We start from the raw sequence: 14719 nt of genomic DNA on the forward strand, positions 1-14719 counted from the left end.
TTAAAGTGAAGTTATGTTGGGTTTATTCACTGTGTCCAGTGTTAGTCACTCAGTCATACCTGGCTCTTTGTGACCCCATGGACTGCAGCCCACTAGGTTCCTCTGTCCATGAGATTTTCCAGGCAAGGATACTGGAGTAGGTTGCCATTTCCTTCTCCAGAGGTTCTTCCCAACCCAGGGATCGAACCCAGGTCTCCTGCATTGCAGGCAGATTCTTTAGCAACTGAGCTACAGGGGAAGCCCGTAGACTTCCCCTGTGGCCAGTAGACTTATTTATTTTAGGAATTAAACAAATATATGAGTATACATTTAGGTTGTTCATATCTGTCACGCCATCCTGGTTGTGTGTCCGTCGTTGCCTGGCAGGGTGAACTGCACAGGACGGGCCTTAGGCTGGGGCAGCAGAGACCTGTCCTGACACCCCCACCCCCACCCCACTGTCTTCCAGCCCTGCAGTCCTTCATCCGGGCCTATGCTACCTACCCCCGGGAGCTGAAGCATATCTTCCACATCCGACTGCTCCACCTCGGGCACATGGCTAAGAGCTTTGGGCTGAGAGATGCCCCTAAAAATCTTTGCGCCTCGGCCATGAAGAAGAAGAAAGCAAACCTGAAAAGGTAAGGCGGACAAGAGGCTGAGGGTCAGGTGGGTGTCAAGGGCCCTGTTCAGATTGGCGGTGGTGTGGTGGGCTGCTGTGTGCTTAGGGTAGACTCTGCCAGCTCAGGTTTTTGCGATTCTCTCAGCATACTGAGTACTTGGATCAACCGGGAGAATGCCTAATCTGACGCTTGTAAGGCATCTGCAGGAAGTTGGTGATGTCTCCTTTTGGGTCCTGAGTGGTGGGGATTATTGGACCTACAAGACAAATTCACTGGACCATCTTCACTGCCCACGGGTAGAGTAACTCAGGGCTTGCCAGGGTCAGAGCTCTGGATGTGCTGTGGGCTGCGGTCCACCCTGGAAGACTGGGGTGTCCATGAAACTCTGTTGAGGCCTCCGGGGGCCCCCAGCACCGCGTGCTGCTCTCCGTGGTGCTGATGTGCAACCTCCCATGGAGAGGTTGCACTGGCATCATCTCCCACCCATCTCCCCCCTAAAAACACCTTAGCAACTGCCCAGGGGCCCTGGTGAGAGGAGAGCCTATGTGAGGAGGGTTGCCCAGCGGTTGGGCGCTGGGCTCTGAGGCCATCTTCACAATTTCAGGAAGCCCTGAGATGATTCCCCTCAGCAAAATGCAGTTGTGAGAGCTCTTCTTTCTCTCCTCAGAGATGGGGTGTTCTCTCGGTACCAGCTCCAGGCTGTGTGGAAGCTAGAGTATCTTAGATGCCAAGAGCTGCTTTTACAGGAAGTTTGGGTGGATCGTGGTTACTACTTGTGTAATGTGTGGGTGGGAAGGACTCAGAGAACCCCCAAGTGCTCCGGACAGTTATCTCCCAGTGTCCATCCTTTTTGCACGTTAGTTACAAATGCCAGTGCATCCTTGCCTGCTGCCGAGTGCCTGTGGGCAGCACCACACTGTCACCTGTTCCCACGCCGTGTCTGTCTTGCACATTCACCCAGAAGTGCTGATCACATGATCAGCCTCTCTGGGGCCTGGTTTCTCTGCTGTGAAATGACAGAGGGGCGAGGCCATTGGTCTTGGAGTCGCGGGACTTGGCCTTCAGCTCCAGCTCCAGTTCTGATGTGAGCCTGTGAGCCTCAGACCATATCTTTGCTTAATGTCTCAGAGCCTTGTTTTCCTCAACCATAAGAGGGAAGAGGAAATCTGTGCTTTTAGCTACTTCACAAGAAGCAGAGGTCTGTGATGCGTGTCACTGTGCCTTTTGAAGCATGAAGGGCCATCGAGATGAAACACCGTAGGGCAGAGAGCTGGAGGCCAGGTGAGTTAGGATTTCAGAACACCCAGCGGGAGCTGTCCAGGGGCTTGGCCCTCATGAAGCTCTTCATGATGGATAAAAGGTTACCTGATTTTAGTTTCCATTTTGGAATTTTTAAGATGCTCGGTCTTTTCTCTTATACCGACCCCTGTCATATAGGACCACACTCCAGTGCTTCTGCAAGGCAGGCGCTTCTCCACATGCCCTTCTCTGATGCCTGGAGGAGACGGAGACGCGTCCAGCTCTGACTTCTTCCAGGCGGTTCCGAGTTGCAGAGCATTGCCTGCTGCCACACACGGGCTGTCCTGGGCGAGGCTGTGGACCGAGACCCCTCTGCTGGAGCCAGGTCCTCCCAGAGGGAAAGGGTGCCCCAGCTCCACCCAGATTTGGGGCGCTGTGCACCAGAGTTAGCTTCCTGCCCTTGGGTTTGGGGTAGCTGTCATCTGTCCATGGTAACTGATTTTTAAGAATGTGGCAAAACCCTGAGGCTCACAGTCAGATCTGGAGTGACTGCCTAGTGGTCCGGAAGCCTGACCGTCGTGTCACCATCTCTAAAATGCTGACACTTGCAGAGGTAAGACTCGAGCTGCCAGGTGGAGGCTGGTAAGAGACTCGCGTCGTGTATCCCCTCCCTGCAGATCAGTGTGGCCCCAGCAGCTCACTGTCGGCGGCTGAGGTGCCTCCGCCAGCGTCGGCAGCAGCCCCTCTGCCAGGGCGTGCCTGCCCTCGCCCCAGGAGCACAGGGCAGGAGGCGGGGGCTCGGCGCCGGCATTGTCCTCACCTTGCGAAGCCACCAGGGAGCGCGCCAGCCGCCGCCTCCCGCCCCTGCTGACCCGCGCTGGCAGATGGGCACCAGGACGAGTGTCCCCCTGCGAGCAGGGGATTTAACAGGGCTTTATTTAAGGAAGAATGGGCTGATTAGCCAATAAAGAGCATGTAAGATGGTATGGGGCAGCCTTTGATGTCTGGCTGGCGCGGCAGGGAGCCAGGCGCTGAGTGACAGCAGTGTGTCACAGGATTACTCCGCCCGGGACAATGCCGCGTGCTGTTCCTGCCATGTCACTGCCCTGATACAGCCACTTTCCCGTTGTTACGCCCGTCTTTTGAAGGCATTTCTTCCCTCACCCCTTGCACCCTCCCGCCCCACCCCTGACTCGCCAAGGCAGACGGGCCCTCAAGGATACAGTAAGGTACTTTTTCTTAGTGGGCGGGGGCGGGGGAAGGATTCTTGTTGCCCCTGGAAGAAGAATGGCCGCGCAGCTAATCTGCTCATGGACCGTGTCATCATGGCCAGGGAGGCGGCAGAGAGACCTGACAAATTCTCCACACCTCAGGCAGTGCTCGAGCCAGTGCCAGTTGCTGCTCTTTGAGGACGGGAAAGAAAAGTCCATTAAACCCTGCACGAGTGTGGAGAGTTATGCCACGGCCACAATAATCGTTCCGAGCTGAGGCGTCTCCTCTGAAATCCATCTGTTGAGAAAGAGAACAGCTTCCCTGGGTTTTGTATGGGTGGATAAAATAATAGTGCTAAATTCTCCAAACTATTCTGCAGTCCATTTAATGGTGTTTACTTCCTCGAAGAATTATGTCAGGCGTAAACCTCTGATAATCTGCAAACCAAATTTATGAGACCATAAGCATAATCCCGACTCACCTGCCATCACCACCCAGGGTTCAGCCAGGTGTTAGCAGGTGAGGCCAGGGCAGGGCAGGCGAGGTGATGGCCAGGCATTTCTATGCAGTGACAACGGGACTTCTGTCTCCTCTACATGCCTTTATTTCAGAGAAAGGAAAGACCGAGCTACTGTCTCCAAATGAGACCTCGCTCAGCAGGCATGTCTCCGTCTCCCCCTTCAGTCCTCCATTCTGGAAGGGGACAGTAAGTGCCTTTCCCCTGTGCACAGAACTCTCCTGACGCTGACACCCAGACCTGTCAGACAGCCCCCACCCCGGACACCGGCACACCATGCACACAGGGAGTCGGTGCTGCTGGCAAAATACTGAGTGGCCCCTTAGCAACATCCAGCACAAACACAGCATCTTCTTCTCGTGAAACGTGGTTCTTAGTTTAAAGCCAGGTGTATTCAGCAATTCCTGAAAGGAAACGTACCTTCCAAAATCTCCATCTTCCCCGAAGACAGCACTGTCAGCCCTGGGAGGGCAGAGTTGTGTTGTTCACCAGGGTGTTTGTCTGCCTCTCTAGGCAGTCACGTGTGTGAGTAGAACCTGTCCAGCACCAGTGAGCAGACAGTTCCCTCATCTGCTTGACACTCCGTGAACAGTGGTTCAGGGATGTGGAAACTCTGAGCCTCGAGGAAGGGCTTACTGTTACAGTGGCAGTGTGGAAGGGCCTTAAATCAGCCTGTCTAATTTGGATTATATGCTATAATTGTAAATTTATCAAGACTTTTTCCCAGTCTAGTTGGTAGCTACCTGAGACCGGCCCCACCCCTGGCTTCTACCATCTGGGTCTTTCTGATGTTGCTGTTAATGCATAGATACATCTTTCAATAAATTTTCTCACACCAGCTGAGCTAAGTGTTACCTGGTGGTACTAATTTGATCAAACAGGTGAACAGTCTAAACGTAGGGCTCTCTGGTCCCTTGGTGCTCCCTGGGTGCACTCTCAGGGCCTGGCAGGCTGGGATCCGCAGTGGAAGGGGGCGTGGGCTGGTCCCCTTTGTCCTGCCCTTACCTCCCAGTCACCATCCCCAGCACCACAGAGCACGTCCTTCACCTCTGTTACTCCAAAGTTCTACATTTAGTGTGCTGGCTAAAATGAGGAAACGTCCTTGGGGGCGGAATCATACTGCCAGACTTTGCTCATCTGTGAAATGCTTCATCACTAAAATTCAAATCAGATTGCGCAAACCTTTTCTTCAGTGTCTTACAATCTTGTGGCTGCACTCGCCGTCCACAGTGACTCTGGAGCCCAAGAAAATAAAGTCTGTCACTGTTTCCACTTTTACCCATCTATTTGCCAAGAAGTGATGGAACCAGATACCATGATCTTAGTGTTTTGAATGTTGAGTTTTAAGCCAGCTTTTTCACTCTCCTCTTTCAAGAGGCTCTTTAGTTTCTCTTCACTTTCTGCCTTTAGCCTGGTATCATCTGCATATCTGAGGTTGTTGATATTTCCCCTGGCAATCTTAATTCCAGCTTGTGCTTCATCCAGCCCAGCATTTCGCATGATGTCCCCTGCATAGCAGTTAAATAAGCAGGGTGACACTGTACAGCCCTGATGGACTCGTTTCCCAGTTTGGAACCAGCCCGTTGTTCCATGTCCAGTTCTAACCGCTGCTTCTTAACTGCCATCCAGGTTCCTCAGGAGATAGGTAAGGTGGTCTGGTATTCCCATCTCTAAGAATTTTCTGCAGTTTGTTGTGGTCAACAGAGTCAAAGGCTTTAATATAGTCAATGAAGCAGAAGTAGATGTTTTTCTGGAATTCTCTTGGTTTTTCTATAATTCAGTGGATGTTGGCAATTTGATCTCTCGTTGCTCTGCCTTTTCTAAAGTCAATTTGTACATCTGGAAGTTCTCGGTTCACGTACTGTTGAAGCCTAGCTTGAAGGATTTTGAGCATTACCTTGCTAGCATGTGAAATGAGTGCAGTTGTGCAGTAGTTTGAGCATTCTTTGGCATTGCCTTTTTTTGAAATTGGAATGAAAACTGACCTTTTCCAGTCCTGGGGCCACTGGTGAGTTTTCCAAATTTGTTGGCATATTGAGTGCAGCACTTTCGCAGCATCATCTTTTAGGAGATGAAATAGCTCAGCTGGAATTATATCGTTTCCATTAGCTTTGTTCGTAGTAATGCTTCCTAAGGCCCACCTGACTTCACACTCCAGGATGTCCGGCTGTAGGTGAGTGATCACACCATTGTGGTTATCTGGGTCATGAAGATCTTTTTTGTACAGTTCTTCTGTGTGTTCTTGCCGCCTCTTTTTGATCTCACCTGCTTCTGTGAGGTCCAGACCATTTCTGCCCTTTATTGTGCACTTCTTTGCATGAAATGTTCCTTTGGTATCTCCAGTTTTCTTGAAGAGATCTCTAGTCTTTCCCATTCTGTCGTTTTCCTCTATTTCTTTGCATTGTTCACTTAAGAAGGCTTTCTTGTCTCTCCTTGCTATTCTCTGGAACTCTGCATTCAGTGGGGTATGGTATCTTCCCTTTCTCTTTTGCCTTTTTCTTCTCTTCTTTTCTCAGCTATTTGTAAGGCCTTCTCAGACAATCACTTCGCCTTCTTGAATTTCTTTTTCTTTGGGGTGCTTTTGGTCACTGCCTCCTCTGCAGTGTTGCAAACCACCATCCATCATTCTTCAGGCACTCTGTCTTACCACATCTAATCCCTCGAATCTATTTATCATCTCCATTGTATAGTCATACACTTTGTTTATGGTTCAGCTGGTAAAGAATTTGCCCACAGTGCGGGAGACCTGGGTTTGATTCCTGGGTTGGGAAGATCCCCTGGAGAAGGGAAAGGCAAAATTCCATGGACTGCATGAGGTCACAAAGAGTTGGACACAACTGAGCAACTTTCACTTACAGTGTATAATCATAAGGAATTTGATTTAGGTCATATCTAAATGGTCTAGTGATTTTCCCTACTCTTTTCAGTTTAAGCCTGAATTTTGCCATAAGGAGCTCATGATCTGAGCCACAGTCACCTGCAGGTCTTGTTTTTGCTGTTTGAATGGAGCTTTGCCATCTTCAGTTGTAAAGAATATAACCAGTCTGATTTCAGTATTAGTATTGACCATGTGGTGATGTCCATGTGTAGAGTCATCTCTTGTGTTGGTAGAAGAGGGTGTTTGTTCTGACCAGTGGGTTCTCATGGCAAAACTCAGTTTGCCTTTGCCCTGCCTCGTCCTGTACTCCAAGGCCAGACTTCCCCTCTGCTGTATACACGGTAATGTGTACATTTCAGTGCTACTTTCTTAGTCTGTCCCACCCTCTCCTTTGTGTATCTGTTTTGTATACAGCAGTGTTATCTGTTTATCCCAAACTCCTAATTTATCCCTCCCCTGCCTTTCCCCTTCGGTAACCGTAATTTTGGTTTCTACTTTCTGGGAGTCTGTTTCTATTTTGGAAGTAAGTTTATTTGTATCATTCTTTAGACTCCACATAAAAGTGGTGTCTTGGTATTTTGTCTTTGTCAGACTTGCTCATTTAGTATGGTCATCTCTAGATACATCCTTGTTGCCGCAGGTGACGTCACCTCATTCCTCTCTATGGCTGAGTAGTGCTCCTTTGTAAATGTCCGCATCTGCTCTGCCCATCCCTCTGCCAGGGGACACTTAGGCTGCTTCCATGTCTTGGCTACTGTGGCTAGTGCTGCCGTGAGCATTAGGGTCCATGCGTCTTTTTGAGTGAGAGTTTCCTCGCATTTTTCATCTTTAAAGGCCTTTGCTCTGTTCTTCTCTGATTCTCACTTGTTTAATAACTGTTAATAACCTGCAAGAGTTACCGTGTTGGATCTACTCTGGTATGAGAAGTTCTTGGGGCTCGGATGGTAAAGAATCTACCTTGCCCCCATCAGCCATCTCCTTGCCCTCCTCATTCCTTAGACGCTGATTGTGTCATGCAGTGATGAAGGGGCTGGGTTTTGCCCACACGGGCATCTTGGTTGGATCACTTACCGTTTCTGGGGATCAACCAGGTGATGAGTACAAAGCCTCAACGCCATGTCTGGGACTGGCCTTGGGCGCACTTGTGGATATGCTGGCCGGGAGAGGAGTGCTGGTTCTTCCCGCCGGCCTACATGACACTTCAGTGTCCGTGGAGCAGAGAGCGTGGACGTGCCATTCACTGCCAGCCTCTTAGCACCTTGAACTTTGCTTATCAGGAAGCACCTTGAACACACGAGCTGGTGCCTGCAAGACAAACATGAAGACACTGCAGCTGCGTCTCCCTGCAAAGCAATATTCTCATCGTTAGGAGCAGCTCGCCTGCCAGTTTTTATGTGGCATTTACAACCTCCCTAATATCACTTAATTAGCTGAAGGCAATCCTGGAATCTTGCCCACTGTGAGATTTCTCTCCATTTCGTGGAGCCAGTTGTCATTCTGTCAGAAGACAGATCGGCCAGACGTGAGTGCAGAGGCTGGAGCGAGCCCCCCTTGGACGCATGGGGTATCTCTCTGCCCCCAGTCTCAGGGCAGTGTCTTGCTCTGCTGACCCATCTCCTGGCCCCTCTGGCCTCCTGGTGGTGATGGTCTCTTCCCTTAGCTCCCCAGCACCACCTGCCGTGAATCCCCGCAACTGCACTGCTGGAACAGTCCGCTGTTGAGTCTCCTGCGGCCCCTGTGCTCCCTGCTGACCGGCGCTCCCCTCACCCCATCAGCCCCTTGCTCCTTCCAGTGTTTCGGTGAGGTCTCCGTACTCTTGTGATGAGAACACACCCTGGCTTCCCGCAGCCCGGCTGACACCCCTGCTCCCTCGTGCTCCTGTTGGGCCTTTGCCCAGCGTGCTGCAAGCCTGGGCCTCTCCCCTCTCCTCTTTGCCTTCAGGCCTTCGTCCATCCTGCAGGGAAGCCTTCTCTGGCCCGCCTGCCCAGGTGGACACCTCACCATCCCTCAACACGCTGCCGTCGCCACAGCCCTCCGCCGTCTGTGGTGTCTGCATGTGTGGGTTGAGCCTGCGCCTCCTCTGCCCCCATGTAGCTCAGGGTGGAAACTCTGTTTGGTTTTTCTCATCACTGACCTGGCATGTAGTAGGCGCTCGGGAAATATTTTCGAATAGATGGCTGGAACCTCAGAGCCTGAGAGGAAGACAAAGGGAAAGAGAAGAGAAGAATTGTTGCTGCGTGGGAACCAGGCAGATGCTTCTTAATTGTTTCATGAGCCCAGCAAACAGCAAATCCTGCTTTTTGAAGCCCCGACCACTCCTCGGCTAGTCTGTCCTTATAGAACAAGCACACAGTCACTTTCGTCATAGCGTGAAGCAGTCCCAAGAAGGACCAAGCTTCTGGCCCTGTTCGCCTGATGTTGCAGTGTAGGAGGCATGGGGACTGACCTGCAGAACGTAGAGACGAGTGGGTTTGCAATGGCGGCCTCCACCAGCCTGGACAAGACCAGAGCAGATGCCCCGTGGAGGGTCAGTTCGCTGGACCTTAGCCTGAAGGAAGTGTGGAATCCTGAAGAGTGAGATGGAAGTGGCCCTGAACTTGACTGTTAAACCTGGAACATCTAGACCATGTCAGCCCTGGGAACCTGGAAGAGTGTGTCTTCAGAACAGGTGATGGGGTATCCCCAAGACAGGAGGGCAGTGAGGAGCTCACCACGTGAACCTGTGGTTTAAAGATGAGTTAGGATTAAGATTTTATTTTCTTGGGTTCCAGAATCACTGTGGATGGTGACTGCAGCCATGAAATTAAAAGACACTTGTTTCTTTGAAGAAAAGCTATCACAAACATAGCGTATCAAAAAGTAGAGACATTACTTTGCTGACAAAGGTTCGTACAGTCAAAGCTATGATTTTTCCAATCCAGTGGTCATGAGTGGGTGTGAGAGTTGGACTGTAAAGAAGGCTGAGTGCCAAAGAACTGATGCTTTCAAATTGTGATGCTAGAGAAGAGTTGAGAGTCCCTTGGACAGCAAGGAGATCAAATTAGTCAATCCTAAAGGAAATCAACCCTGAATATTCATTTGAAGGATTGGTGCTGAAGCTGAAGTTTTAGTGTTTTGGCCACCTGATGCCAAGACGTGACTCATTGGAAAAGCCCTTGATGCTGGGAAAGATTGAGGGCAGGAAGAGAAGAGGGCAGCAGAGGATGAGATGATTGGATAGCATCACCAAGTCAGTGAACCTGAATTTGAGCAAACTCTGGGAGATAGTAAAGGACAGGGAAGCCTGGTGTGCTGCAGTCCGTGGGGATGCAGAGTCGGGCATGACTTAGTGACTCAACAACAATGATTAAAAGAGAATTTTCACATAGAACCTGGGTAAGCTGTACAGGGTGTAGACAAGAGTATATTCTCCCAGCCTCTCTGTCAAGGGCAGCCTTGAAGCCTACACTGGATTGTCTCTGGGACAATTGTACGAAGAAGAAGCCTCCAGACTGAGACACAGGGCAGGACCAGCGCTGTCGTCGGTGACTGGGCCGCTTCTGGGCGGAGAACCCAGGTACACTGTGGTCGCTCAGGGATGATGTGTTTACTGGGTCCTCGGTCATCTTCACAGGCAGCCCGGCAGGCTGAGCCTTGCAGGCAGGGCTCTGCAGAGAACTGGCCCTCCTGCTCTCAGCACACTGCTGCGGCCGTCAGTCGCCCCCTGCCCTCCGCTGCAACCCAGCTCCATGTGATGACAACTCTGCACACCCGCCCCTTTGCATCTGACCCTTGCTTCTACCCCTGTTTATTTCCTACCTGACACCGTGCAATTACCAGCTCTCTGCCTCCTCATGGAGCACACGCCCCCTGGTCCCCACCAGGCTAATGAGGCGATTAGAGGGATTTCATGGTGACCCTGCGCTTCCTCCACACCTGGGTCACCTGCAGACAGCGGGAACCATGGGGCACACTTTCAGGCAAGCAGTCCGGACTGACAAGAAAGAGCAGGAACCCAGCCAGCTTCTCCCGGGAGGCTGCTGGGATGGCCGCATTCACCGTTGGAGCCTTCCTGGCGCGGGAACCAGGAGATGTGGCCGGCCCAGCATTCATCAGCAGACGCCAGACAAGCCCTCGTGCAGCAGAAGACACAGCCCTCCTTGTCCTGGCTTAAGGCTCCCCTAGTTCAGACCGACGGAGAAGTCAGGAGGGAGCACGCCGGTCCCACAGTTCTCCACGTGCTGCTCACACAGCTTCTGTTCCCCTAAAGGCGACCACTCCCCTCCTCTCACCTCTCCCCACGTTCCTTGGGCTCCTTCCCGTCGCCAGCGTTCCACGTCCTCTCTGCTTTTACGACCCAGAGCCTTTCCGTCTGGTTAGGGCCCACACAAAATGCCTCCAGGTCTCTTTCAGAGGTGACCTGTCTGCGTTGTGGTCCTGAGGTTCTGGCAGCAGTCTGAAGCATGGAGGGATGTCTTACCCACCGAACGGCCCAGAAGGGGGACGTGGTTTGAGAACCAACATCCCAGGGTGTGGTGTGTGGCTCTTTGCCTGTGGGTTTTCTGTTCTTTGCTGGTGACAGCAGCATCTCTCCCAAGGGCACCTGTATGCCCTTGGCTGTGTAGAATCTGTGTGCGTGGTCTTGGTGACGTCACGTGGCCCCAAGTCTGGGTGACCCCAGAGCCTGCGTGCCTGGTGCTTTGCTGCCTTGCATGCACCCTCAAGAGCCTTCTGGCTTCTGGAGTCAGTACTGGGCTGAGTAACAGGTCGATGGATTCTGTGAAGAGTGTTTTTTCCACGTGAACAGATAATTCTCTGTGGAACAGAAGCAGACTTGGCACGAGAGCTGTTTTGGTGCCTGTGTGGAAGGATTTGATCTGGAGCCAGCAGAGCAGCGACCCTTCCTGGAGTGAGTTGGAGAAGCTTTCTGCTCCTGAGACAGATCTTTGAGAAGAGACAGCTGCGGGCAAGATGTGGGTCCGACTTTTTCTCTTGTTTCCTTCCCAGTCTAAGCAGAGGGTGCAGGGGAAAGGGGCTGGGTTGGATGATCAGCTTGTGTGGAGTGTGGGGAGAGACGACAGACACGCGGCGCCCAGCCAGGCTTGGAGTCGTTGTCCAGTAAATGCTGTTCCCTTCCCCCTGCCCGCTTCTCTCCGAGCCTGTGAACAAACAGTGCAGGCTTCACAGACGCGTCCTGAACGCTCCCGCATGCCCGCGCCCTGTGCCGTTGGTCACAGTGCTCCTTGGTCTTCCGTAAGGCCTGTGTTTCCAGCTCCTGGTGGAGGTAGGGTGCTCACAGCCTCCAGGGTGGACCCTGCTCACTAGTTGGGGCTCCTGAAATAAGCCCAAAGTGACCATTTTCATCTTCCACCTTTTAGTCTCTGAGATTGAAATGCCAAATGTGCATGGTTTACAAACAGAACAGTCAGTGTTGTTCTCACTGATCAAAGCTGCCCCGGGTGCGCGTGACAGTGCGCCAGGAGTCTGATGACGCCCCTTGCCTGCTCTCTCCTCGCCGCTGATGACAGTAGCGCTTCCCGAGTGCCTTCATGATCGGTTCTGATACTCGCTTTAGTTCGTTGGTTCGTTTCATCCTTTGAGAGTAAGCAGACTGGCACTGGGAGAGCTGGGTGCCTTGAAACTCAGAGAGCAGGTCCCATGGCCGCTGCAGGGTCCTCCCCCACCCGTGGCTGCCCCATGCCTAGCCCGGCATCTGGGTGGCTTTTCTCTCCCCCCAGGTTCTTTTCAAAACCTGGCTCATCTAGCTGCCTAAACATGCAGTAGAGACCGGCCAGCCCAGAGAGGAGGGCGGTCACGTCTGTCACCGCAGCCAGTGGTGACAGCAGGGGTCACGGTTGCCCACGTGGCACTCAGCCCCAGCCGGGCTCCCGCAGAGCAATGGGGCTCCTCCTCTGGTCCTCCGTGTCCTCAGGTACTGTCCCTCCCCAGAGCAGGGCAGGGTAGGGACTCACACCCAGGCCTCCTGGCATCACACTGTAGCTTCTCCTATCCTTGGCATCAGGTCCGCCCCACGGTTCAGGTGGAAACTCCTGGCAGCCTACCTCCTGCCCATGTGCAGGTGTGACGATCCAGACCACCCACCTTCTCTGACCCACCAGCAAGCCCTCCAGTGGCCCCAGTCTAGGGTCGCCTTTCAGCGAGCCCATCTTTCCGGCCTGCTGGGGTGTTGTGGGTGTCCTGGCATCCGTTGTGTTAGCCTCCCTGCTGGCTTCCTGTCTGCAGGTGTGATAAACACACCTCGTAATGTCATGCAAGTCACTGATAATAGTGTCAGGCAGGACAGGCCCAGAGGGACTGGTCCCGGAATCCTGCCCCGAGCTCAACTGTCTCAGGCAGTATTCACGGGATGCGGTCACACCAGCTCCAAAATTTCATCGTTTCCGTGTCCAGCCTGTGCTTCTCCATCTTGACAGTTTCACAGAGAATTAGACTTTATAAAGCGTTGTTTTCCCTTCACACAACCCCTACCACACCCCGTAGAGGCCTTTCCTGACATGTAAGGAATCTCAGCTTAGAGGAAGCCGCCGACTCTGGAGGGCCGTCAGGGGAGGGCATGCTGGGCCATCAGAGTCCTCGGCTGCATCCTGCTGGGACCCGTGGAAGGTTTCTGGCACTTGGGTAACCCTGAAGCTCCACGCACTTCTGGGGTTCTCACTCAGGGTGTCACTCTCAGGCCCTGGCTATCTCTGGGCATTGTCTCTGTCCCCCTTCCAGCATGGCGCCTCTCCAGGCAGGCGGCAGGGCAGGCCGGCATCTCCCCACTGATCACCTGGGACCTGCACGGCCTGACACCTGCCCGTGCCCGGCTCCTCGCGGGGGCCGGCGCTCAGGGGTGAGGCTGAGACCCACTTTTCTTCCATCTCTGTGTCCACGAGCCACTCAGGCACTTTGCTGGGATAGCATGTACAGCCCTAACAGGGCTCCCCTGGAATGCAGTGTCTTCTGGGGCCCTGGAGTTTTACAGACGCTCGAGTTGGTTTGATCCTAAGATGCCGCAGAGAAGGCATCCTTAAGACAGGCTGCCCACCAGTGCCTGTCTCTGCCAGAACAGAAGCTGGGGTTGAAGAGCCTGACGCACTTCCTCCCCTTCCGTGGCTGTCAGAGGTCTGACAGTGTGTGTTCCTTCAGTGTGCTGACCTTCCTGTCCACACTAGCGGATTCTGTGCCTGAACGACTTTGTTGCACATGGAGGGCTGCCTGTCACCTTCTCCCTGGAGTTATCAGTCACTCTCACTGTCACCAGAGAGCCACCCAAACCCCCTCAGATTCGGGGCCTTTCTTCATCCGCAAGGGTAGGGGCCAGGCAGGAGGGTACAGACCTGGAGGCGGCCTCAAGCCATCTTTTCAGTGGCTATGACTTGACTTGCTTCCGTATTTAGGTTTGCTGACCACCCCCGTGGTTCTTACCTGCCTGTGTGTTAATGTTTGGTGGGCCTGTTGCCCGGCCAGCTTGCCAGCATCACCATCACCATTATCATGTACTCTCTAAGTTGGCCAGTAGAGAGTGTTCTGAGAGTCTGAAGGAGTGTTCTGAGAGTCTGAAGGAATGTTCTAGAGGGAGATTTCAAGACCATGGGGAAAGAGTTCTTGTCCAATGACTGTGGTAACTGGATAACTCTTGGGAAGAAAAGGTTGAATTTGCCACATCCTACCGTAAACCAAAACAAAATCTAGATAGAATTAAAGCAGTGGAAAGTGAAGTCACTCATCGTGTCCGACTCTTTGTGACCCCAAGGAGTGTAGCTTACCAAGTTTCTCGGTCCATGGGATTTTCCAGGCAATAGTACTGGAGTGGATTGCCATTTCCTTCTCTAGAGGATCTTTCCGACCCAGGGATTAAACCTGGGTCTCCCGCGTTGTAGACAGACGCTTTACCGCCTGAGCCACCAGGGAAGTAACGTAAAATTAAAGCAATAGCAGGCTCAAAGAAAATTGTTGTTGTTCAGTTACTAAGTTGTGTCCGACCCTTTAAGACCCCCTGGACTGCAGCGTACCAGGCTTCCCTGTCTACCACCAACTCCCGAAGTTTGTTCAGACTCATGTCCATTGAGTCAGCAATGCCATCCAACCATCTCATCCTCTGCCACCCCTTCTTCTTTTGCCCTCAGTCTTTCCAGCATCAGGATCTTTTCCAGTGAGGCAGCTCTTCGCATCAGGTGGCCAAAGTATTGGAGCTTCAGCCTCAGCATCAGTCCTTCCAATGAATACTCAGGGTTGATTTCCTTTGGGATTGACTAGTTTGATTTCCTTTCAAGAAAGACAGTATACTTGAAT

At 52.5% G+C, this 14719-nt stretch overlaps 1 protein-coding gene across 3 annotated transcripts in view; it reads left to right on the forward strand.

The window, feature by feature from the left end:
- Positions 1 to 14719, forward strand: part of DDX31 (DEAD-box helicase 31) — a 72826-nt gene that overhangs the window by 53045 nt on the left and 5062 nt on the right. For 2 of the 3 annotated variants that reach the window (XM_027966236.3, XM_027966237.3), the window contains exon 19: positions 449 to 617. In XM_027966236.3, coding sequence (XP_027822037.1) covers positions 449 to 617 — 169 coding nt within the window. Of the gene's footprint in view, positions 1 to 448; positions 1881 to 2036; positions 13876 to 14719 lie in introns of those variants that run through there. The other variant, XR_009599723.1, reaches the window with a different exon arrangement.

The sequence above is a fragment of the Ovis aries genome, chromosome 3 (assembly GCF_016772045.2).
Source record: "Ovis aries strain OAR_USU_Benz2616 breed Rambouillet chromosome 3, ARS-UI_Ramb_v3.0, whole genome shotgun sequence".
In the NCBI taxonomy this organism is placed as follows: domain Eukaryota; kingdom Metazoa; phylum Chordata; class Mammalia; order Artiodactyla; family Bovidae; genus Ovis; species Ovis aries.